The 27179-nt window shown below is 34.5% G+C and overlaps 1 protein-coding gene across 1 annotated transcript in view; it reads left to right on the top strand.

Annotated features, from left to right (window-relative positions):
- Positions 1-22087, top strand: part of LOC118748044 (serine/threonine-protein kinase mig-15) — a 55767-nt gene extending 33680 nt beyond the window's left edge. The window contains exons 2-17 of the mRNA XM_036482332.1: positions 1143-1587; positions 1663-1905; positions 1986-2389; positions 2463-2666; positions 3176-3196; positions 6065-6402; positions 7643-7790; positions 9307-10464; positions 17023-17151; positions 20110-20607; positions 20762-20917; positions 20978-21145; positions 21223-21372; positions 21451-21585; positions 21650-21724; positions 21798-22087. Coding sequence (XP_036338225.1) covers positions 1185-1587; positions 1663-1905; positions 1986-2389; positions 2463-2666; positions 3176-3196; positions 6065-6402; positions 7643-7790; positions 9307-10464; positions 17023-17151; positions 20110-20607; positions 20762-20917; positions 20978-21145; positions 21223-21372; positions 21451-21585; positions 21650-21724; positions 21798-21971 — 4404 coding nt within the window. The 5' untranslated portion in view covers positions 1143-1184 and the 3' untranslated portion in view covers positions 21972-22087. The remainder of the gene's footprint in view (positions 1-1142; positions 1588-1662; positions 1906-1985; positions 2390-2462; positions 2667-3175; positions 3197-6064; positions 6403-7642; positions 7791-9306; positions 10465-17022; positions 17152-20109; positions 20608-20761; positions 20918-20977; positions 21146-21222; positions 21373-21450; positions 21586-21649; positions 21725-21797) is intronic.
- The last annotated feature ends 5092 nt before the right edge of the window (positions 22088-27179 follow it).

Raw genomic sequence — 27179 nt, 5'->3', positions numbered from 1 at the left:
AATGATAAAAACATATTAAATCATTTCCAAATAACCATCTGCCACTTACTTATACACTAAACCGCACGCAATTGACCTTCCAATTCATATCGCGATTGGAAGTAGTTTTATCGAAAATGTTATTGGATTATTGCAATGCGGCCCAATGTGTGTGATGAATAGATAAGCTTACAAAAGTGCTAACGCCTTTCAGTTTGCCTTTCTCCTAATTGCATAGTTTTGTTCATCGTATGCTTGAAAAAATAAAAAAAAATAAAAAATTTGAAAACGGCATTTTTACAGAAAATGTTGAATTTTGCGATACTTTATGAAAGACCTTATCGTTTAGACCCGTATTGTATGCAATAATTCCGAATTAAGGTAAATTTTGGTGGGTCATGGATATTCCAGATCTGCCTATACACTCCTGTGCAGCTCCTTAGCTCTGCTTAGCTTTCGAGTGTTAAATTGCGATAGTTCGGCTTTTAATAGTCGTACCTTGTTTGTCGTTGGGTAATTTTGAATTGATCATGATGAAGTTGAGAAAGACGATATCACCTGAATCAACGCCTACTTATCTGCCTGGTGCGTGGTGTTTTAGTTACCTTACCGCCGCTTTAATTGCAAACTTTTCCGCTAGCTTCAAATTGAGTTGCCCGATGAAATTCCATAAACCTAACCCAAATCCCATATTTGATCCGTCTGTGAAAGTTTTTTTCAACAACCGTCGTCCCTCTGCAAGCAATGGCAATCCCCCGAGTGTATTTCTGCCATGAAACTGTAGGTCCCTTCATTTGTGTGAGATCATCAAGACGCACATCAAAAATTAGAAGATAAGCTCGGCCAAACACTTAGCAACAGTGTAAGCGCCAAAATATTTTATGATTGTTATTACTTAAGTCGTGCAGAACGTTCAGGGCCTCCATTCGGCGGGAACTCATTGCAGTTGTTGCGCTAAGAGCAGCAGTTCCTGGCTTCAGTAGTCCTTTCATTCTTTATTGAAAGTTTGGTCTTAGGCCCTGTGTAACCACATTTCGGGCTACACCTTTGGAAACGTTTGAGATAAAACAAATTATAGCTCGCATTACATATATTTAAAGCTTAGTTTTTAATTAATTTAGACAGAGGCACCTTACTTACTTACTATCGTTTTGTCTCTTCAGGGTCGCCACACGAAGACTGGTCAATTGGCTGCCATAAAGGTGATGGATGTCACCGAAGACGAGGAGGAGGAAATTAAATTGGAAATCAATGTGCTGAAGAAATACTCAAATCATCGTAATATTGCGACTTACTATGGCGCTTTTATAAAGAAATCTCCCCCCGGCAAAGACGATCAATTATGGTTGGTCATGGAGTATTGCGGTGCCGGCTCTGTGACCGATCTCGTTAAATCGACCAAGGGTCAGAGTCTTAAGGAGGAATGGATTGCGTATATTTGCCGTGAAATTTTGCGCGGCCTCAGCTATTTGCACTCAAACAAAGTTATACATCGTGATATCAAGGGACAGAATGTGCTGCTTACAGATAATGCCGAAGTCAAATTGGTGGATTTCGGTGTGTCAGCACAGCTGGATCGCACGATAGGTCGACGAAATACATTCATAGGTGCGTACTCAAGCAACAAAACATTGATACATAAAATTATATGTTAAAATTGTTTGCTGTGTTTTTTTTTTGCAGGCACTCCATATTGGATGGCACCGGAAGTGATTGCCTGTGATGAAAATCCGGAGGCCACGTACGATAACCGTTCAGATTTGTGGTCGTTGGGTATAACAGCACTGGAAATGGCCGAATCTCAGCCGCCTTTGTGTGATCTGCATCCGATGCGTGCACTGTTCTTGATTCCACGCAATTCGCCGCCACGTCTAAAATCGAAAAAGTGGTCAAAGAAATTCCACGGATTTATTGACACAGTGCTTGGTAAGTGATCAGCAACTAATATGATTGTTAAATTAGTATAGAGAATATATTTTGGCGTTTATTCCATTGAAAATGCATAGTGAAAGACTACCATCAGCGGCCTTACACAGAGCAATTATTAAAGCACGCATTTATTAAGGATCAGCCCACAGATCGCCAGGTGCGGATACAATTGAAAGATCATATCGATCGCTGCAAAAAGCGAAAGCAAGAGAAGGATCGTGACGACTTTCACTATTCCGGTTCGGACAATGATGACGATGAGCCGCAGATTGCTGGCGAACCAAGCTCCATCATACAGGCACCAGGCGGTGATACCTTGCGCCGCAACTTCCAACAGATACAGGAGGGACGCATCGCTGCCGAGCAACAGCAGCAACAACAAATTGCAGCGGCTGCTGCAGCCGCACAAGCCCAGGCACAGGCTCAGGCTCAGGCTCAAGTCCAGCAACCGCAGGCTAACCGCAACCAGAAGCCACAAACAGTACGTAGAATTATAAGTAATAGATATTGAAGATTACTACATACATATTCGAAAAAAAATAAAATAATTGCAGCGCGAACAAAGGCAACAAATCGAAGAACCAGGTCCGCCATCGCGCCCAGCATTGCCACAGCGCGTCATTGTGGTGCCCGATCCACCAGTTGCAAATCCACCACATGCCAATCGCCCGTTGCCACCGACTCCGAAAAGTTCGGAACCCTCTGCTCAAACGCCACAGCAACAGCAGCGCAATTCGCAAAACAATTTCAAGCCATCGGTACGTATAGATTTGTGTAGTGCGCTTTCATATATTGTTCTCGAAAAATACTCATATGCCAGTATAATATATAGTTGTTGCTGTTAAATTTAGATACCCAAAAAGCTTATAAATATCAGAAAATTTATTTTTAACGTTAATACAATATATATATATATATATCCTGTAAATAGTGATTTCCAAAGTATGGCACTGAGTGATATTGTTTTTGAATTCACGTTTGAATTTTTATTTTCATGTTTTCCGTTGTCCCCGTCATACATGTTTGTTTTGTTTGCTTTGGATACGGAATATAAAACCAATAATACAAATAATTGTCTTGGTTGGTATCCACACATTAAATGTTTGTTGCCCGCCCGCCCGTCCGTCCTCTACATTCAACGATGCCCAAACTCATTATCTCCGCAACATTGGGGAAACTCATACAACACAATCCACATGAAAACTATGAACACAACGAACACTCGTATCTCATTACCATCATGTTCATCATGAAACAAACTAAACAGTTGCCACCAAGGAGACCTGAGGTATGTTTCCCCACTTTCGTTTTATTCATACACGAAACATGCACTCGCACAATACACACACTTCTTACATTTAACGACATCTTGTGTATGCATTCTTGTAATATTGAAGTTCTTTTATTTTTTAAATTATTCGTAATTTAACTGTAACCGAAAACGTAGCTATTTACGATTTTATGTGACCGCGTCTGAAAAAAGGGTGTAGGGTACTATTCGGATTGCATTTTTAAGACCTTCAAACTATTTCATAAACTTTGGTTGTCGATTCTTTGATTGATAACATCCTTTTCCCAGACGCGGTCACACATACTCTGTATCAAATGTATGGCCGTTAATCGGAGGTGCCACAAAAAATGTTGCTTTCTCTCATTAACCCTTTAATCTACATACATATTTACTGCTGTAGTGCTGCACGAAAAAACCTAACACATTTAATGCTTAGTATTAGTAGATTATTAGAGTGGTTACCTCCTTCTGCTCTATGCTTTCAAAGTATAATATATCCACACTGTATCTTAAAATGGTTGCTGTTAGTCAGGAAATGAAAGGTCACAATAACTCGCATAGAGCGGAATAAACAAAAAATTTAAAATTACATACAAATAAAGGTTTTCATACAAATTTACTCATTTCATTAGTATGTATGTAGTTCAAACTTTTACTAAAATTTTGAATCGCTCTATCTCAGAAATGGTGATTCATGAGAGCAAAAATGTCAGAACAATTTTTATAGGGAATCGCATGATCTACCTATTTTTATCATAAAACTTACCGTTTGACTGAGAAATGCAAAATACCCATATATATGGGACCTTTGGACTTGAATGTATTTGTTTTGCAGTTGTCGGATCGATAGGGACTTTTCACATTTCATTTATAATGATGTTACCAAAATTACTACCAATTTTCAGCTCTCTGCGAATTACAGTAAGCTTATTGCATAAGCCTTCAGTGATCATTTACCTCGTGTGTGAACGCGCCTGTTATTCAACTTAATCAGGTAAAGGTAAAGTGATGGTAGAACGACTTACAGATGCATTCAGTTGGATGTAACACCACCTAAGCACAAGAGGTGGAAATGCATTATGCTACTTTCAACCCAAACGGCCCATTTTTTAGTCTACCATCTTATTTTCGTTTCATTAAAAAGTTGCTTACGTTTTATTAAAAAAAAATAAAAAAATCGATATGGGAAAATTACTGTGAAAAGAGCTTCGTTTTCGACATATATGTTGATAACAATGATAACAGTTCCCATGTAGAATTCCTCGGTGTTTCCGAAAATCGGGATCATGTTTTTTTTTACTATGGATAACTTTTCGAGATATTTGCAATTTACCGTTACTCAGCTTTAAAAAATAGGTGCTTCACTTAATCACGTATATCTTACGAACCAATTGAATAATCGTAATACGAGGTACAGGAAATGAAAGCAAATGAAATTCTCCATAAACTGTATATATATCATTTTCCCATAGCCTTGATAGTTTCTGAGAAATTAATTAATCATTTCTGACACCTCTTGTTTTCGATGCAAACACTCTACCTACTCAGGTGTACGTGGCGTATGAGTAACAATCCGTGCGCATTTTCATTTGACCAATCATTATTTTGTTATTTATATATCGATTTTCTTCATTGGTAGCTTAGTTTTTTTCTAAAGGAACAGGCTTTAACACGAGTGTAAATTATTTACACAGAAACTGTTATTTTTACACTTTTTTGCATTTTTCCATCAAAAAAACCAAAAATCTGGAATGATTAATTAATTACTCAGAAACTATCAGGGCTATCCAAAAGTAATCTATATACGGTTTATGGAGAATTTTATTTTCTATCATTTGTCGTACCTCGTATTACGATTATTTAATTGGTTCGTAAGATATACCTGATTAATTGGAACCACTCTTTTTTAAGCTGAATAACGGTAAATTGCAAATATCTCGAAAACGTATCCATACAAAAAAAAAAAAAAAAAATAACTCGATTTTCGGAATCAGCGAGCAATTTTACATACAAATTGGATAGGGGCGTCTGGAGAACAAAATCAAAATTAAAATTTGTGATCCAGTGTAATTGCTACAATGCAATTTAGCTATTAAATTTCAAGTGTTGCCTGAAGCGCTATAGACATTCGAGAGCTTCAAGCTGCAGGTCAGAGCAATGATTTTTATAAACTATTTATTCAACATCATACTCCCTATTTACTGAGTAACTTTTAGATAAAAATTTTATATTTTTGAAAACCACCAAAACCAACTGAAGTCCGGCAAAATGGTTCCAGGTCCATTTCTTATCTATGACTTATCATTTCAGAACCAGAATATTAGGTTTAAATACGATATAAAAATGCACTAACTTTTGATTTGGGTTCGTGCGACATTTTTTCTTTTTGTCATAACAAATAAAAACTAAAATCAGTATAGCATGTACATACATCGATATTTCTAACAAAAATTTAATAATTATTTAAACTAAAATAATCTAAATCATTGCGTTGCTTTTTTATTCAGCTTTATCCTCCTTTTATTTATTTATTTTTTTTTTTATTGTTGCTTGTAACTGCATCCAAAGATATACTGAGTATAGTGAAGTAATATTTGATAACCACTCTAATTCTACTTTTACTATTTTTCACAATTTTTTCACCAAAACTTAAATCTATCAATTTAATTGGTAAATTGACTTGTCAACACCGTAAAAAAACACAACCGTACACGTCAACAATCGTAATCGTACTGAAAATCCTCCAAAAAATATATATATTACCACATCACAACACCATCACCACCTCCTTGAAAACCAAAATATCTACACCACCATATACCCATATCCACAATACAAATGAAAAACAAAAAAAAAAAAAAATAGGATTTGGACATGATAGCAGCACAACTTAATGAATTGGGCGTCTCTCAACAGCCCCAGCCGCAGACCGCTTTCGGCCAGCCGCAATCGCAATTACAGCAACAGCAACAGCCACAACCAGAGGCGCCACCACGTAACAATCGCCAATCGGTGCCACCTGCGGCATCACAGATGAAATCGGCACCAGCTGTACCGCCGATATCGAACAATCATCATCATGCGCAACCAATAAATCCATTAGATCCCTTGGATAGCAGCGATACGGATAGTGAGCCCGATGAACCCAACGAACGTGGACGCAATGATGGCACCCTGTTGGCCAGTGATCCACCGAAACCACTGTAAGTAGCAAATACTAACCGATTATTACGAGGGCATCTAAATAATTCAACCTCCATTTTAATACATAGTGACTTTCATGCTCTTTGAACATCCAAATTCATAAAAAAAAATTAGATACATATAATATAGGTTATAAGTCGAAAAAATTTATGTAAATACCATTTTATAAATCTTTTTCGGACTAGTCAATTCAGATGCCATTTATCAAGTCGGGCTCGCGTAGACAAAATGTAGACCCGAGATTCAACGTCACAAAAAAAAAAAAAAAAATCCAAAAAATCAGCGCGATTTCTAGCCGTTTCAAATTTGCACTTCATTAGACTAAAATTGTATGGGCTATAAAACTGCATGCCCAAAAATTTTGTAAAAATTCAGAATAAAATGTTGAAAATTTGTTGAATTTTCCTAAATTTTGCATAAAGTTTGAAACTTTGATTTACATGGTTTTGGTTAAAGCTTAGACTATATTTTTGTATAAAAATAACAAAAAAAAAAATTGTCTCGAAAAAAATTACCAATATTTGAAGAAAATCAACGCGTGGTCATTTGTTTGAGTCACTGTATAACTAACGTCTACCCATTTATATAGATTTTTATGCACGGGAGCCCAACTTCATATATATATCAATGTTTGTCAGATTTAGATTGACTAGAATTTAATTTAAAGCTATTTTCTGTTTTTATGTAAGGCCATCGAAATGTTTTCTTATACATTACAAATATTCTTTCCATTTCTACCTTAAAATGTTACATTTTCATTGCATAAAAGCAATGTTTTTAGTAGACTCGAAAACGCCCATGCATCCCAGCAGCAAAAAAGAAAAGGTAATATGTAGCTAGTAAATGAGTTGGTAATAATTAACCTTCAAAGGCTTGGAAAATAACAAGCAGAAAAAAAACTCTTGTATTTCGAAATTTCCACATTCTCTGCCCCGCAACCTATTTATTACTATTTTTGCTGGTGGGATTTATATACATATCTATGCATTTACCCACATAAATATTACACATTCGATATCACGGAACACATTTGCATTTCAAACTAATAAACATTTTGTCATTCTTCTTCTATTTCCTCTTCGTCATTCTTAAAATCATTTTTCCATTTTTTTTTTATTTAATGATTTTGCGCCGCCATTTTCTTTTCGCAATCATCGCATTTCATTTACCCCCGTTTCGCTCCCTGCTCTTTTGTTTTTGTGTATTTTTTTTATGGTAAAGTCCTGAATTTTCATATAGGCCTGGCCTTGGACCCGTCTCCGAGGACACGACGACCACTCCCATCAGTCATGGCAGCAACAGCGGAGGCGGACCACCCAATCGTCCATTGCCACCCACACCGGATGACGATGATCAGGCTGGCGATCGAACATTGATCATGAAGAGGGTAAGTGTGAGAAACCAAACGCATGCGATTTTGAATATCTATGTTATGTTATTGTTATATGATTAGTTTATAAATAAGTAAGTTAAAGCAACGGGAAATTTTTAGTTGGCCTTAAAATAGAAAAAAATTGGTGATTTTTTGAATTGAAAAGTTTGATGAAAATTGAATAAAAAAAAGATCAAAATTGAAAATTGCTTAGCGGAGATAGGTTCTATGAAAGAGTTAAGTTAAAAAGCAAACCGCTGTGAACTTTAAGCTGAGCTTTGAACTAAACCCAATTTGTTATTACTGTAATTATTATTGTAAATTATTCAATTATTTTATGGTAAATCGCTTTAGGGTTGATGGTGTGTAAACTGTGATAGTACATATTTACTGATTAATAACAACAACAACAACAACGTTTGCCGAAGACCCCTAATATACAATTTACAATTGACTATTCGTATATATTAATTTTCAAATTTCACAACAAAAAAGCAATAAACAAGTGGTTGTGGTTCTTACTGTAAAATTGTAAGATAAATCCAATTTTTTTTTTTTTGTTGCAAGCAACTGACCCAACGCGTGCGCTGCCGCGTCCTAAACGTACCGTAGACGTTTCACACCTTCTTTATAAATGCGTAAATACATATATGAATTTTCTGTTTAACAAATTCTTTTATTATAGTTTGTAATTAGTTGTAATATTTTAATTGATTTTAATGCCTTCAATCATATACATACATACCTACTTACACTTAAAATTATAATTAATTTTCGAATGCAAGTGTAACCTATTGCTGCTTTCACGTACGCAATGGGAAAGCTCTGCAGTGTCTGCCTAATTTACATACATATACACGCATTTTTCAAACTGCAAATATTTTTCGTGAATTTTACTTTGAAAACCATATATATTTTTTTTTATTTTAACTTTGCATTTCTTCTGTTTACACTACAACTTATCTGTTATTTACTGTTTTATTAATTGCATTCCTTCAACCAAACCTGTATAGAAATCGGCGCAAAGTAACTACAACAATTTTTCGTTAACTTCTCTAATCTTATTATTGTACTGAGAGATACATATGTGTTGAAATTGCCAATGAAACGCCGATGATTGTAATTGTGTGTGCCAAAAACGCACCACTTACATATATAATCCTAAATGCATAAATATTTAATGCACGCATATGCATATCTATATACATACTTATGTACATAGTACATTGCTCGTATAAAAGCGTAAGCACACACTTCTCTGTAAATACTCGGTATGTACTTGATTTCATCATTCCATTGCAAATAACAATCGAATGCAAAAAATACATTTCCATTTCTTCCAATGAGTGAAACAAAAAACTAGACAGTTAACTAAAAAAGCAAAAATTCATGAAAAGGTTTGCAAAACTCAACCAATTCGATCCCCCCCACTCCCATTTCCGATCCCCCACTATCTTTCGCTATATTTCATCAGTCTTTCTTAAGTCGTTGAGAATGAGTTTTTATGTGCCACAACTGAAATTTCACACAGAAACTCGAAAACCAAAACAAAATCCAAAAGTCTGCCTCCACAACTTGTGCCAATCGTCCGTCCAGAGATGAAGTTGTACTCATGCGCGAATGGGATATTGAAAAATTCTTCCCGAACCGCGAAGGTGGTGGTAATGGTAATGCTAATGGTAACGGTAACAGTAGCGCCGCTGCAATATCCAATTCGAGCACGCTGAAGGCTGAGCAAAAGTTGCACCGCAGCAGTATTTCAGAAATGTCACGCCGCAATTCCCATCACCATTCACCCGCTACAAAACAGCAGCCACCACCACAGCAACAGCAACAGCAGCCACCACCCGTGCCACAAGGCTTCCAGCCTCTAAAAGGAACCAAAGATACACCACAAAAACAACAGCTGGCCCGGTCAGGCCACAGCAGCAGCAGCGGCGGCGGCAGCAGCAGCAGCAGCAGCACCAATAGCAGTGCGAACACTAGTAGCGCAAGCGCAGAAAAGTCAAGTGCCTCGAACCGTGCCAGTAGCAGCAGTAGTAGTAACGCGGTCGCTGCCAGCGCCGCCAGCCCACAAAAGGCACAACCCCAACAGCAAGTGCATAAACGACAGGAGTCGGACTCGAAACTGCCGAATTTCATGCGCAGTTTTAGGCGTGAGAACTCAGACTTCTTTCCGCAGATGAAACGCTACTCGGCGGTACTGAGTAATAGCAACAACCTAAGCTCGCCACAGTTGGTGCAAGCTCAGCGTGCTAGCGTTATGCTCCCGCGCAGCAGCATGTACAGTAAGAAGGATGAGACTGCGGCGGCAGTCTCCGACATTAAGCCAAAGGAAAAGAGTACATGCGGTGTTACTACTACTTCCACAACAACAACAACAACAACAGCCACTAGTGCTTCCAATGCTGCCAAGCAGCAGCTGCCAACAGAGCAGCAGCAACTGCAAGCGACGCCAATGCCAATGCCAATGAGCAGCACTTCAAGTGCAGCATCCAACAAAGCTAAAGCGCCAGCCATAGCGGCGGTGCAGCCTCAGACTAATAAGGCGAGCTGGACTAGTAACTTAACACCGTGTAAATTAGATTTCCTACGGCCCAGACGCGAAAAGACTGAATCGGTAATTGTTTTGCAAAACTCCGCAGCTAGACAGCAGTCATTCCTGGCGCAACAACTACTACAGCAGCAGGTAAACACACATAAACACACACATATATACACAGACATTCATACAATTTGAAACATTGTTCGAAAATGTTGAAAAGCGTTTAATTTAAACTAAATCTAAAACACACACCAGTCTTTCATCTGTCTATTGTCCACTTATGGCAGTTTTGAAAATAACCAACTTGTACTCATAACGGTTGAAAAAAAAAAAACCAGAGTGAAACTAGCCTAAGCCTAACTCTTCAGTATTCCTCATTTAACCATGAAACTAAAGTAATTATCCACTGTACCATTCATTCTAACTAATATGAATCACTAGTATAATTGCGTGCATTACAACAAGTTGACTGGTATTTCTGTATGAATTGAAAATATCAAAACATCTTTTAAGCTTTTACGCGTACATACATACGTACATATGTATGTGTTCTCCAGCTTCGCCTCTCCTCGCTACTTTTATCTCTCTGCGTATTTTAATCTTCTCGTCTCTCTGCTAATGAAAACATCATTTTGCCAGTTTGCTTTTAATCATAATTTCGTTTATTCATTTACCTAATCATTCATACTAAGTTTTTTATCTGTAATTATTTGTGCTTTATATGCTTTTTATGGATGTGGTTTGCAATATAATTTTTGTATATTAATTTATTACTTAACGCTATGCCTGTCTCGGGGATTATTATGGACTTTTGTTAGCTAACCAATAGATTTTGTTTTTAAATGAGGGTTTACAATGTTTTTATTTACATCTCGGCTTGGAGTTAAATTTCTGTTGTATGTCGTTAAGTCGCTACTGCATTTGAAATAAAAGAACACTTCAGAAAATTTATCTCAGGTCCCAGCTGGCATTATAAAACCTCGCTGATAAGAACAAAAATGGATTTTTTCAATTTTTTAACTTTTTTATAATAAAACTTGCAATTTAAAAATCAAATCAGAGGAATTATAAAAACAACATGCTAAAAAGCTTAAATGCAAAAGAAATCAGATCGCTAACTCAGTTCATACGGGAAATCGGATGGTGTAAATAAACATATTTATTTTTTTTAGCTAAATAATTAGGGAAAATATCGATTATTTGAACATATTTGCTAGCTATGTATAAGTTAACCAATACTCATATTGCTTGCGAAAGCCGCTTTAATAACGCCTACTAAGTACTACCACAGTAATTCCAATAATAATTTTAAGTAAGTAAGCAAATGCATTTATTTTGAAAGTAAATAACATTTTTCATTGGATGCAAATTTCATTAAAATATATATAAATCAAAAATCACCAATTAAAATTAAAAAAAAAAAAAATGCCGCGAATTGCACGCTTATTTGTATGTATTTACAATGTTCGTATGGTATGTTATTTCAGTATCTTGAATAATAAATTGTATGTTTTATGTATTTTTATAATAAATTGTATGTGTATATATGTTGTGAATGATAATTTTTTTGTAAACATTTTCGCTAATATGAATGACTATTTTCAATTCGCATATTTTGTAAACATACATACATATGCATGGAAGATTTTGTACAGGCTGTGTTCAGAAATGCATCAAGCCAAAGCACCAGTCTCTTGTAAGTCTAAACTATGATTTGGAGTGGGAATACCTGACTAAAGCTTTGGCTTGATGCATTTCCGAACACGGACAGGTCTTATATTGCTCACAGCACACTGTTTTGCGAAATCATAAAACAGCTTGTGCTCTTCTACGATGCCTCCTGCGCTTAATTTCGATAGCCTATAGGCCGACCGACGTCTCAATCATTCTATCGAAGTTTAGACACAGGAAATATGCATAAGCAAATATTTATATGGTTCCAATGAGTGGGTTGCCCAATTTGGCCGCACTTCATTTACTTCATGTTCCTTGATTTCCAAAGAAAGATTGTATCGTCGGCCACCTGTCACGCTGTCACGCATGCCGCTTTATTTCTTCTCAAAATCTAATTTTATTTTGGCTTTTTTAACATATTATGTTAGTAGCTTGCTTTTGGTTTGCACACCCAAAAGAATTTACGCTAAAAAAGAGCCTCCACCATTTGTTCTCGTTTTTTGTACGGTAATAACGGTAACACGTCCGTCCACGAATTAATTTGAAGAGTGCAGCATTGAGCTGTTTAAATACGTGAAACCGAAATCAGTTTTATTTGAATGGCTCTTTGGAAAGAATATTTGGGCGTAGTGTTGTCAACTTAAAATAAGACCTTTCACAAATACAGCATTGATGTTTGTATGTACTCGCACTTTAGTTTGTTCCCATTTAATAATTTTATAAATTTTCATTATAATATGAGGCCACGCGAATCAGAATAATGCTTAACTAGAAATATGTTCACACGGGAAAGTGTAATCATTGTGATAGTTCGATGCAATAGAGACGCCATTATCCATCAAGAAAGCGTATGATTGCAACTTATGCAAATAAAGAAGTTTTGTTTTTTGCACTTTGGTATTCTGTATGATTTTTGAGAGCCTACTATATGACTTTAGGATCCGTACTACCAGAAACTTTCCCCTGTTCTTCCGAGACGGCACTATAAATTTCTGTTTGCTTGAACAAGTTCTGTTCGTTGAGCAAAAAAATTTGTACGCATTATCATGATTTTTGTTCAAATCGCGTACAAACTAAACAATTATCCATCAGTCAAAAACTGAGAGCGCAAAGCGACAGTTCTTTTAGAGATAATTGTTCCAGCAAAAATAAAACTAAAATAGAGCTCTGATCCAGTACTCCATGAACTTACAGGATTTTACACGAAATTGCAGGAAGTTGCAGGAAAAGTTTTCCTGTACTCCAAAATCCTCCAAAATCCTGTAAATGAGAGTGACTTTTGGAGAGTTGTGTAGAGAATGAAGTTGAATGAATTTTTTATTCTGGTAAAATCATGAAAAGTGTCAAGCAATCACTGGTTGGCGTTTTTACAGGAAAAATGGATTTTTTGTTCCCGTACTTTTTGTTGTTACTCACTTTTTACTCTCACTTCAGAGAGTAATTTTGCTGTTTGACAGTTTTGCAGGACTTTTCACGAAAAGTATTGGATCAGAGCTTATATTATTGGGACACATGGTTGTATTTTTGTCGACGTTAATTTTAATAAACAAGTTCGATAAATTTAAAAAATTTTTAACTTGAGCCATTTTCTAATGAAAAATGTAAGTAAATACTTGTGTACTTAATTAATTTAATTAATTCCAATGATTTAAAATGTATTCTGCTGAAAAAAAAACTGTATTCGTAATCGTAATCGTAATGCAAGCGCAACCAGAGTCGATTTGGAAACCCGACAATTACTGCGACAAAGAACTTGAAACGTATGTTTAAAAAAAGTCAGAACAACAGGAACGGTATTTTGTCCACGTGAAAAAAATTTTAAAATTCCATAAAATTTTTGTATGTTTGAAATGCAACTGTGGACACCAGCTGGCAGTGAAACTTGCAAATTCCTGAAAATTTGCGTTCGTGCAGAAATTTGCAAGTTTCTCTACTTGAGATAGAATCTTTTGATGGACAAACCTAAATGAAACATTAACATAGTCAGCTGACTTGTTTTCTTGTTGCAAGTAATTTTCTAATTTTCTGTTCATTAACGTTTTTGATTTGGAAATGGCTAATTTTTTATCGGACGCAACAAATGGCTTTGTTTCTTTTCTTTTCTAGCAGATAATTATCAGGAAGGAGAAGAATTGGAAAATTGAGAGAATTACGCTCACAGAGAGCGAAATAACGAAAAAGTAAAGAAACGCAAAACTAGCAAAAACTAGCAAGTAAACAGCTGATCGATGTATTTTACTATTGAAAATATTTGGCACTTTTTGTTTGTCCCTTTTGATAGCTGGAGAGCCAAAAATATAAGGGCGTAAGAACGAGCGAGAGCTGCTAGTTTCTGCTAGTTTTTTGGGTTAAGAAACGCTTTCCAGCAGAAATTAGTGTTAATTTGTGATAATTATCTGTTAAGAAACAAAGCTTTTTTTTTTTTTTTGAATTTGACAGCGAATTGCATTGAAAATTTTCTGGTATTGCTGCGTAGAGCTGGAGAACTATCGATAGTCGCACCATCGATAGTTTTGTTGTATTTCGGAATGACTATAGATACTATCGCGATAGTATCGTTTAAATTTAATTAAATTTTACAGAATAAAGGAACTTTATTTCAAGCTTCATTTATTTGCTATTTTACAAAAAAAAAAGTGTAAATTATTAACAAAAAAAAAACTTACATATCGCTCATTTACTTTAATAGTACCATAATCCGAAAAATACAAATATTTAGTTAAGTACAGAAAGTAGCAGAAATTACCACTACTTATGTTTCTAACTCATGTATCCACAATGTTCAATTTTAATCACTTTAACTGTCCACTATTTCATGCAAAAAGAAATTCTTACCGTCCGACAATTTGTAGTGCAGAACAAAGATTCCACACACATTTTAATTAAAAATGTTAAAGAAATTATTTATATAGAAATCACCTTACGGTTTGGCAAAGATGCCTACAAAATAAAACCGTTTGTTGTGTGAGTTAGTGACGGCGGAATTCTCAACAACTTAACTATCGATAGTGACTTGAAACCATCGATAGTCACGGAAAAAACTAAACTATCGATAGTACCATCGATGGTTCTCCAGCTCTATTGCTGCGTTTGCAGAAAGTGTTATAAAAACATCTATTATATTGTCTCATAATCCTTAATGTTCTTGCAGGTAGGCTATTTTGGTTCTCAGGGCCTCATATCGTACAAATACTCAAAATTCAAAATTTATTACCATCTTAACCCAACATCATAACCTCACAAAGAACGAATGTACTAAGTATCCATTCTCTGCATATTCCGTAAACGCTAACATGCTTTTTGTCCTTTCCATTAAGATCTAACCATCCGCTTAATTTAGCTTAACCTTATTTACGCAATACTTACATATATGTACTATTTTTATTCTTTGCTATCGATCGATAGTTAGCGATAGGTTTTTTAATTGGTCTATGATCTATGTTGTCTCTGAATGCTGATGAGGTTTCGGTAAATCAAAGTAAAATCGAAACTCTGACTTTTGCTGGTTGTGGTGAATATCTGCCTATTTATGTATATATACTACATATATGGAACTTTGGTTATGTCGTCTCTTGGTTGTTTCTAAACCAGCTTAACCCTATGCTGAGAGCTCATAATCTCCGATTTTGCGTGTTTTGCTACATCTGCTGGATCGCGCATAAAACTTATCAAAAGATAAATTATTTTATATGAAATTAATTTTTTTTCAAAATTGTTTTCCAACCCTTTTTACCACGCGATGTAGTAAAGACTTCTCAATCAATGCAGACAAATATATGTATTTGGAAAATGTGATATTTACCTGCTGCTAAGAACAAATCTTGTCAAAAAAACATAAATATTATAATCAATGTTACTTATTTGCTTTAAGAAAATTTTGAAAATTAGCTAACAAAAAATTCAAATAAATATACATACATTAATGGTGTTATTTGTGCGACAGCTCGGTCATATTAACTAAATGGTGGAAAATTTTATAAGACAAACATTTGTCATGTAAAAATTTCGTTTCTAAGTGCATACATACATATCGAGTCCTAGCCGCCAAAAGGGCGTAAGCGACAAAAAGTAAAATTTTTATAAAGTATAAAGTTGAACAATGCAAACACTGCTTTACACTCAACCCTGTAAAAGTGCATGTTTTTCCTACTTTTCTTTATCGAGCTCACGCGTTTCATAATATTGTCATTTTAAGCAACCTTCTGCTTTTCGGGGCAACCATCTTCCCTGACCCTGACAAGCATCAAAGGGCAGAGGATGAGTTTTTTTTTAAGAAAAGAACACAGAATTTTCCTCTTCTAGTAACTCTTCAGAAAAATCGGTGTCGCTGTATGGGACGAGGTGCGCCTTTATCTTTAGTTAAGCTCTGCAATAACCAAGTATTTTAACACCATTATTATATGTTCATCCTTTTCATTAAAAATCTTAATCTACCACAAATATATGTATTTAACTTCGTATGTAAACCGTCCATATTTGGAAGAAAAATAGAGACAATTCAAAATTTGCACACAAAAATATAACAATTCCGCTCTGCAATGAATATTGTTCACGGAGAAAAGGCTTAATCGACACTGCGGGCACAAAAGAATGTAAACAGAATACCATTAAGCACTTAAGCCAAAATTTCTTTCGCTATAACTTTGTAACGGCACTTCGTAGGACTTTGAAATTTTGACAGCTGGTGCATATGGTGGCAGAAATCGCGTTCTGTCAAAAACAGAAAATCGAACATTTTGTCTCCTACGCCCCTTTTTGGTGGTTAGGGCTCGATATGTTTATACGTATTGACAATTGTACCTCATTGGCATTCATATACATACATACATTTCACAGCCAGGATCTGTGTATGGTTCATTGATTTGAATTCGGTGCTTATAGGAGTACTCGTATGTGTTGTATTGCATTTATGTATATGTAAAATTATTCATACATACATATGTTTGTATATACATAGATATTGACTCTGTCTTAAGTAGTACTAAATCTTTTTTTGCGTTCTATTTCTTCTCCAATAACTTTATACAGAATCGTAGCAGTGAAAATAGCAGCGGTCTTGGCACTCCCGGAACTCGCACAAGCAGCGTCTTACCCGATTTGCTTAGTCAAGCCTCGCCGGCAACACCACCACGCCATGATAAATCATCGAGTGAGGAGGTGAGTCAAACGTTTTACACTCAATTTGCTCTATGCTCTTTTATGCGTTTTGTTTGTTTTCCGTCATTATTAGTTTATATTCGTATCTAAAATTAGATTTTTGATTTTTTGTCACAACCGTCCATTAGAATTTTCTTTTAAGTTATTGTAATTTATTTACAATTGTTGTTAGATATAGTTGTGTTTTGTTGTTTTCATACATATACATACATACATACATATCTGCCTAACTGTGATAAGAGAGTATATATTCATGTAGATGTACATACATACTATGTACGTAAGCAAGCTTTCATCAACGTCTTCCGGCTTGCAACCAACAGTTTTAAAAAGCAAGCATGGTTGAAATATTTGCCACACAATTCTGAAAGAAAGCAGTCAGCTTGCGTAAAACACTCATTTTTGTATGCGGCCTCTGTTTGACATCATTTCACCCCATTAACAAGTGTAGCATAAAGCAAATAGGACAGAGGGCTACACTAATTGTTTTCCGTATTATTATATTTGCGCACTTTTTAAATTCTTGTTATGGAAAATCAAATCGAATCAAGCCTGCAAAGTCAATGATTTAAAGCTGCCTTCCTTGTTTGGCCTTATATTTCCTTGCATACATACTTACCAAAGAAATCCATTGGAACTAAATTGTCTCTTGTCTGTGTTTGGCTACTAATATGTACGTAATTGTGCAGGTGTGGAAATCCATATCAACTTAGTATACTCGTAAATTAATAGATCTTCTTTATTCGTGACTAATACCAAGGAGTTGATGGCAATGAAAATCATTTGTTTGGCGCGACCAGTGCTACATATCACAACTACATCATACAACTAAACCTCTTTACTTACGTTTTACATATCGATTAACAAGCAAGCAAACAACAACCACAACAATTATCAACAATTAGTACAACAACAATAAAACAATATACATTTAGAAAAGAACAAACTGACCTGCTTGCCAACACTGATCAATTTCGGATAAGCTATTAACTTTCTCGCCTTGTCTCGTTTGTTTTGAGTTGTAGGAATTTCAGTGTAGTTAACACCGAGCATTTGCAATTCCTGTTTAATAGTTTAGTCTCAATGTTTCGTTAATAATGATCCTGCCACTGATGATGATGATGGTGATGATGATTATGAGTTATCCGAATCGTAGCTAAAATGTTTAGAATAATTTTTGTTGGCATGATGGATAGATTGATTTTCTTTTACCAACCAGATACAAATAAAAGTTTTTTATTATGATTATAACAAAATAAAATTTTTCTTCATTGTGCTTTGTCTTTCCGCGACGTTTGTGTTTGAGCTGATGGCCACAACGAAATTTTTAACAAATTATCAAAATGCCAAATTGCAATTAAAACGAATAGTAAGTATTTAATCACAATAAACAACCAATAAAATATAAAAAACCAAAAACAAAAAATAATAATTGCAAGTCTAAATTAGCAACCATTCGCAAATATACATATCTAAATAACATTATGAGTAACAAAGTCGATAGTGTCTGTTGTAAAAATCCTATGATGTTTATACATATGTACGTACATACATACTATATGCAAATAAAAAGTATTTTTTAACGTATAAGTAAGAAAACCACTCGCAAGAATCTAAATGTTTCCTTTCTACATGCTATTTTAACGTATTGGTATAATAATTTTAATTTTTATTTTTTTTCTCTCGCCTGTATTACACCTTTTTTTGTATAATATTTTATTCATGTGTTTTTTCCATAGTTGCCTCGCTTAGTTTTTAATTGAACTTAGAAAAACATATATGTACAAAATCCTTGTTTCTTTAGAGTCTCCCTCGATTGGAAACGACGAAAATTTTAAATATATCTCGTCGCAATTGACCTTCAAGAGTCAAGGGCCTATGCTCATTTATATGCATTTTTTTTTTATCTTTCATATGCGTGTTATAGTCCGTGTAGCATGTTAGAAACAGTTATCTAAGCAAGAACGTTCTTAATACATATAAATCTAGTTCTCCACTTTGATTAGACGTGTTCTAAATTATGACTAACAAAAGTGTTAAATTTCTCTACAATTCATGCCTCAAATACACTTCACATTTTTTAATTGTTTTAATTTAATTGTCATAATTTGTGACTAAACTCTTAGGATCCCAAGGTTTTTTTTATGTCTTAAACCAAGAGCTTCACCCCGTACTAACACCCAGAAAATTCCGAAAAATATAAATGTCCCCGAAATTTAGAAATTCTGAAATTGAAATCAGCTACAAACATACATACATCGCATTTGATTAAATTTTTAACACACGATATAACACATCTACATAAATAGGCGCGTATACAACTTAGTACGTTAGTTATAATAATTCGATTTTTTTTTTTGTTCACTGATAGTTCGTTCTACCCACCTCATATCTAGCTTCTAAATTAATTGCAAATATTTTTGGAAACTATTTTCTTTTGTCTCACTGATTTCATGGCGTCTGGGAAAGACTTACCACATTCTATCTTCTTCTGACCTTTAGTTCCAACATCTACACCCGATAATCTCTAAAGCTACTACACAGCCCACATAGTTTTATCTGTAACTAACACAATACCATTTTATTTTATAGTACATCTGTCCATCTCTCCAAAGAAGAGGATAGTTGCAAAATTTCTTTTTTTTTTAACTACAACGTTACACTATTTTCCGCTGGTGATAAGTTCTATAATATGTATAACACTTGTTTCCCCACTTTCTGGCATGTTGGTTGTGCATACAAACGACTGGTGAATAAATATTTCATTCTAAATATAAAATATAGCTGTTAAAACTCATCACTTATGTGTAAATACAAAAACATATTAGCATCTTAAATACTTTTTTTAACATCAATAAAATACTAACAATTTAATTTTATTCTCTTTCTTTTTGACAAAAAAATAAAAACATCATCTCTAAATTCGTGCATGTGTTGGCGCCTACCTGCCGTCTACAGTATCAAGCGGCCATCAACTCATCCGTGCATTCCACGCCGTCAAAGTCTTTTATCGCTTCGAACAATTCACCGCAGTCGACAATTTCATTGTCGTCGTCGTCGTCGCGGCAGAATAGTCCGAAGAATTCAATTAGCAAAACTAGATCTACAAGCAGTATTACTAATCTATTGCATAAATCTGCCTCTTCTTCTTCCAATATCTCTTCGCCGCCATCGTCTGCCAATTTGCCGCCGCACGCGTATGCGCTGCAACAGAAACAGCGTAGCTTCCTCACATTCGGTTTTGGTGCTGGCGGTTCAGGACCGACGCGTCGCGAGTCGCACATAAACGTCAATGTGACGCCAACGTCGCATGAAGCCACCAGCGATACACCGGAGATACGTAAATATAAGAAACGCTTCAATTCGGAGATTCTTTGTGCGGCACTTTGGGGTGTCAACCTACTGATTGGCACCGAAAATGGCCTAATGTTACTGGATCGCTCGGGACAAGGAAAGGTATGATGGGGGATTGATTAAAGGTTTTTTAAGTTCTCAATAGAGAAAACCGAATTGAAAATGAAACTAACTGTTTTTGTATAGTTTCAAATCAATAGTTCTGAGCTGAAATAGTTCTCCTAATTTTGTGTTTTATATTTGTATATTTCACCAGGTTTATCAACTGATTTCGCGTCGTCGTTTCCAGCAAATGGAGGTGCTAGAAGGTCAAAATATTTTGGTTACCATATCTGGAAAAAAGAACCGTGTGCGCGTATATTATTTATCATGGTTGAAATCGAAAATCCTACGAACTGATGGACTCTCTGATGTAAGTTAAAGTAGATTTCACTTTAAACAGCAAATTTGTAAGTTTCTTTGCTTTATGCAGCAAGTGGAGCGTCGCAACGGTTGGATAAATGTTGGTGATTTACAAGGTGCTGTGCATTTTAAGATTGTCAAATACGAAAGGATTAAGTTCCTAGTGATCGCTTTAAAAGACTCAATTGAAATTTATGCATGGGCTCCTAAACCATACCACAAATTTATGGCATTTAAGGTATGTCAATTGATACCATACCTGTAGACCTGTAGACTTGAGAAGGAACTAACTAACAATTTATTTCGTTCTCTTAGAATTTCGGCGATTTGGAACATCGTCCGCTGCTAGTAGATCTCACCATAGAAGATCAATCGCGTCTTAAAGTGATTTACGGCTCTGCAGAGGGTTTCCACGCGGTCGATTTGGACTCCGCTGAAGTATACGATATTTATCTTCCTAAACATGTAAGTGAACCTTAAGTGAACCTTACACGGTTCGTTATTTAATAATATTTTTCCCTTTTCTCTTTTGTTGTTGTGCAGACTCACGATGCAATCATTCCGCATTGTATAGTGGCGCTTCCAAATTCAAATGGCATGCAACTATTGCTTTGCTACGATAATGAAGGTGTCTATGTAAATACGGTTGGGCGAGTTTCAAAGAACATTGTATTGCAGGTACATGCTAGGTTACTACGATTTTATTTCCGTTTAATCCTATATTCGGTGTACTGTTTTTTAGTGGGGCGAAATGCCGACATCGGTGGCTTACATCGGCACTGGACAAATAATGGGCTGGGGCAACAAAGCAATAGAAGTGAGTACACATACATACAATAATTCAATTGCAGTATCAAGCGTGCTATATTTATAAATGTTTTTTTATGCAGATTCGTTCGGTTGAGAGTGGTCATTTGGATGGTGTGTTTATGCACAAAAAAGCTCAGCGCTTGAAATTCTTGTGCGAACGAAATGATAAGGTGTTCTTTAGTAGTGCCAAAGGTGCTTCATCGTGTCAAATATACTTCATGACACTTAACAAGCCAGGTATGGCCAATTGGTAATCAGTCAGCGAATTCATGGGATTCGAAGTGATAAATGCGCAACGTAGAAACGTACGATTATAAAATGAGCGTAGAAATGTGGAAACAAATAAAAGCGCTGATTGGTTACGACGCAATCGACAGTTTGTTTCTCGTAATTATAAGTGAATTTTAAATGAAAGTATGTAGTAAACCCAAAAAACGAGACAGATGAAATATGAATATGAAATAAAACGCTAATTTGCTGCTTAATACTGCTGAAATTAAAAACCGTATTATAAGCATTAGCAGAGCAAGAAGAAATTTACAACACCAGGAAGATGAAATGAGAAGAAATATCAGATATTTAATATGGAATATAACGAAAACTGGAAGTATATGGTACTGAAGTATATACATACATACATACATCCTTATGCAGGCATGATGATGCTCTGGATACATGAAATTGATTTTGCAAAGGCAGTGAGGAAGCAATATTATAGTGAGCATGCTGAAAACTTGTATTTTAATAAATGCTATTATTAAGTTGTGTTTTGAAAAATTTATAGAAAACAAATTAGAATGAAAATGCAATATCTTCAAATGCAGTTGTTTCAAAGCAAACAAATCCGGCAAATATCCAATACATAAATATCATTGCTCGCGCTAAAAATGAGGCATAGTCATAGGCGTAAATTTTGATATTGAAACTCGACACTCGTTAAGGAATGTGTTTCATTAATTTTTAAACAGCTGTCATTTTACTTCCATATAATCATTCGATCACAAATGCCCTGATTGGGGGCCTGCTGTTAGTTTTTCCTCATGAAGGCTGATGCACGGAGACAGAATAAAATAATTTTGAAAAAAGTTAGATCTTGGAAAACTTAGATTGTTGCTGGATTTGATTTTATTATAGCATTATTTTTTTTTTAAACAAATTCCATAATTTCCGTTAAAATACTCTAGGCGACATTTTCACCATCTTTTGTTAATTCTAATCCTCAGTTAAATATCGTTACCGGCATTACTGACTCAATGCATGTAACATTGTGTCTGTAACGTCGGTAACGATTTTTAACTGGGGATTAGTCTTAACCAGAGATGTTGAAAATGGCCCTAAATCCTCGATTTAACTTACTCGATAGGTATTACGTGGTTTTTTAAGAGCCTCTTTAATACAAAAAATTGCTTATGAAATTCATACATTTTTTTTTTAGAAATTCTATAAAGCTGCGCCGTTATTAAATTTCTTCAACATCCTTCTGCATGAATGCTTTAAAAGTTAGTTTCGCTAAAATACTTTCGTAAGGCATAAACACGAAATTTATTCCTGAAAATGCTGTGCCCCATTTTGAGTGTTCGATTCTTTAATCTTGAAAAGCAATCTATTTGTATTTTTTTGCCTATTTAGATAATTGAATATTCACTAAATTTCACTGCACTGCGGTCTTTTTCCTTTTGCCAAATCTAGTTTAAGTGATTTGCTATTCCAATCAATCTGCAAACCTTGTTTTTGTGAGCTTTACTCACAATGAGTGCCAACTGGTTTAGTTAAATGTTTTGTATCCGATATTAAGCTTTTGATATTCGAAATTTTAATAAGTGTGCCTCCTATAGCTTTTTCTCTCAACATTAAATGAAAGAATGTCTAACATTTGGAAAGCTATCGAAGAGAAATGCAAGTAGCATACATACTAATAAACACTCCGGGTGCTCGCATGTGTTTTGAAAGCGCACATTTTGATTTTTCGAGACATTCAGCTGAGCGCACATACATAGCTGCCACATCGCTTATATATATATATATATATTTTTTTTTTGCTATTTCCTACATTTTTTTAAAAGAAGCAAGCTAATAATGCACTGCATAGAAGTTTGGATTTTTATATTTAAATCGTATTTAAGCTAAGCCAATATGCCCTTGCAATATTCAAAAGCCACAAATAACAAAAAATTATACGAAAGTTTTCGTATTAATTTTAATTTATCTTATATGATGGAATATATAATTTTTTTGGTAATGAATTTATTAAATACTATTAAATATATTATACACAAATACATTTACTCTTTACGTGAAAAAAAAATATGTATGTAGTTTACATTTTTTCGCTCAAATATGGTTGGTCGCCACAGCCGAAGCCGGGCAAGAGACACGCCCTTCGCGGCACCACCATTTCATGGGCTTATTTTAGTTCATCTTAGTTATGTGTGTTGTAACATGTTTTTTAATTCTATATAAAAATTTAAACGCCATTTGTAAAAATATAAGTGATAGTACATATATAAATACAAATGAAAAAGTATACATATATTTAGACGAGTAATATAAAAGTGAATGGAAAAAATCTGAGATGGTATAATGCACGGAACGAGAATGTATTCAATTCGTTCTCTGCATAGGAAATATGTAGTTCATCATGGATAGGAGTGTGAAGTGGAGTGCGGTGAAATATTAGAAACTTGATAATGAAAAGAAAGAAACAGCCAAACAAACAACACACACACACATTTTCACACTCAAATAGACACATTTACGTAAAGAAAGATAAATGAGCAGTAGTATGTGGAGCTGCATTGCATTGCATGCATGGAAAGTAAATAAATTATATAAAATTAAAAAGAAAGCTAAATAAAGAAGCAGTTTATATACATACATAAGAATACTAAACGGCCTAGTTAAGCATTTTTTACTGAACTTTTTATAAAAGGTCTAGTACAGGACTTTCGCGATAAAAAATAAATGCGTACACTCACACACAAATGAATTAAAAATTTAATAAGTACGAGTATATAAATGCGTTGGATGTGCATATTAAATAAAAAAAAACAAAGCAACAAATTAACGAGTTAACACATGCAATCATAACAAAAGCAAACAAAGGTAAAAAGGATCTGCAACAAATTTAATTTGTAGTTTTTAGTTGTAATATGTTTTTGTGTTTTTAATGTTCTCGACAAAACAAAAATAAAAGAGTAGTTAAATGTGTTTGTGCTTCACCTCACTCACTCTTAAATGCCCCACCAATCAATGTCACAACGTTTCAACATCCGATGCATGCACACATCCAATTTGTAGCTCAAAACTCTTGAATCTTTTTTTTTTTGCCAATAATATTTTTCGAGTTTCAGGCCGCTGTTTTTGTCAAGGTGCATAACTATGTAAAACCAAGACCACATCCATTTTGTCGCATCAATTTACATCAATTGGATCTTCATATTGAAGTGGCCAAGTCGACTCTCCTATACATGTGTATTTATATGTATATTTGTGTGCAACACTTAATACTATTTGTTTTTAGCTCAAAATCTGTTTTAGAAATACAATAATAGCGAACATTAATCTCTTCGACCAAGCTTCTTTTGCTTTTTTCGTGTTTTCAATACAAGATCTACATACATAAATTTAATCAAATTGTAAAATTTAATAAGTATGTATTGGAACTTAATAAAATCGATAAATGCTTGTTTGTTGATTGGTTGAACGCATAAATTATTATTAATGTTCGGACTTCTGTTATTTGGCGTATTGATTAAATCTATTGTATGCCCTAAATCTACCTAAACCACTACCCCCTTTTATTATTATTTGTATGTATGTTTAAATTTATAGACCGACATTGATTTGAACAATTTATCGTCTTATTAGTAACCTGTAAAGCGCATATATCTCTAATATTAATTGAAATAAATATGAAATATATATATAATCTCAAACCTAAAATGGCAAAAAAGTGTATTTTTTTCTCGCACGTTCACTTTGTTGGTAAAATCTGCATTCTTGCCGGCGACACCTGCTAGTTTGTTTTATTAAGGAAAATGTCAGAAATTGGAGCGCTCGAATAATTGTGATAGAAATTTTGGTGTATTGTATATTTTAAATTTTTTATTGCGGCTATGTTTTTGCTTCATAGTTTTTCCCATGATACAAAAAAGAAGGTAGTCTCTCTCTGTCACTTTTCGGGCGCCATATTAACTACATGAGAATTGAGCAGATTGTGACATTTCATGCTACCATACCTAATCCTCAAAAATAATTATTTTGTAAAAAAAAAAAAATAATTTACAAAATTGAAAGAAAATTTTTTTTCGATTTGAGCAACAAAGAAAAAATTGAATTTCATACATCTTAATATTTGCAAAACAAGCCAACCAATGTCTTCTGTGAAATTAAAGACCGGTAAATATGTTGCCCACCGCAAAAATTATTTAATATTAAATTTTTTTACTATACAGTCAAACATCCAAACTAATTTTGATGTGCTTTGCAAACGGTAGCCCAAGTAAGTCTTTATTTTCGGAGCTTCGTGATCTCTGTGAATTGTCTCTGTTATAGTTACGGACGATGATATTACTAGACTTTCTCGCATTAATTTTTTTTTAAGATATACGCAGATGCATTCCGATCCAGCTGAAGATTACGACAAAATGAAAGCTTACGTACAACAGAAAAAAGTTAACGAATTTAAAACAATTTGGCAAATCATTTATGCATAACATTCTGTAACCCATTAGCAATAATTTTCATCATTGCAAAAAGTTTCGCCAACCAACTGATTTTGTATATAAAATTTACTATAAAATATGACGATAAAATATTTCAAAATATTATAAAGACATGCACATTAGGGTGGGCAATAATCAAGTAAAGTCGGAATTTTAATACTCTCACCCCCTAGGATTGTTCTATATCGAAAAAATATACACCTGTTTTTTTTCAAATTTGAAATCAAGAAACTAAAAATTGAGCTGCTTCTTTCCTGAGTGCAAAAGCACGAAATACACATATCTGCAAAGCCTCAGCAAAGAATTTAAGAAAATCACAACATAGATTAATGTTTTGTTACATGTTAAGTATGTGAATTTGTTTATTTGGTTTAAAATAAATAATTGTATAAAAACTCGATTTTATTTCCTCATCTCTGCACATCGAGATTCTTCAAAAGTAATTTTAACGCTTGAGAAAACGTTGAAATATGATTATCGATAACATTAACTTGCCTTTTTTTACTCTTGTATTGAATCCCAAATATTGAAAAAAAAAATCTTCCTTCTCGAAAAATTCCAATGTGGCAAATGGCTATGCTTAATGTTTACATTTGGAGAAATGTCAAAAATCTGCTTTATAATTTATAATCAAAAAATTGTAGTAATGAAACTACCTTCTTTTTTGTATCATGGTTTTTCCGAATGCATTTATTTTTATTTCATATTAAAAAAAAATTCTACATTGAAGGTGAAACC

Source organism: Rhagoletis pomonella, unplaced genomic scaffold, assembly GCF_013731165.1.
Source record: "Rhagoletis pomonella isolate Grant_MI unplaced genomic scaffold, Rhpom_1.0 Rhpom_scaffold_00012, whole genome shotgun sequence".
Taxonomy (NCBI): Eukaryota; Metazoa; Arthropoda; class Insecta; order Diptera; family Tephritidae; genus Rhagoletis; species Rhagoletis pomonella.
Note: the sequence above shows the minus strand (reverse complement) of the source record. Positions and strands in the feature narration are given on the sequence as shown.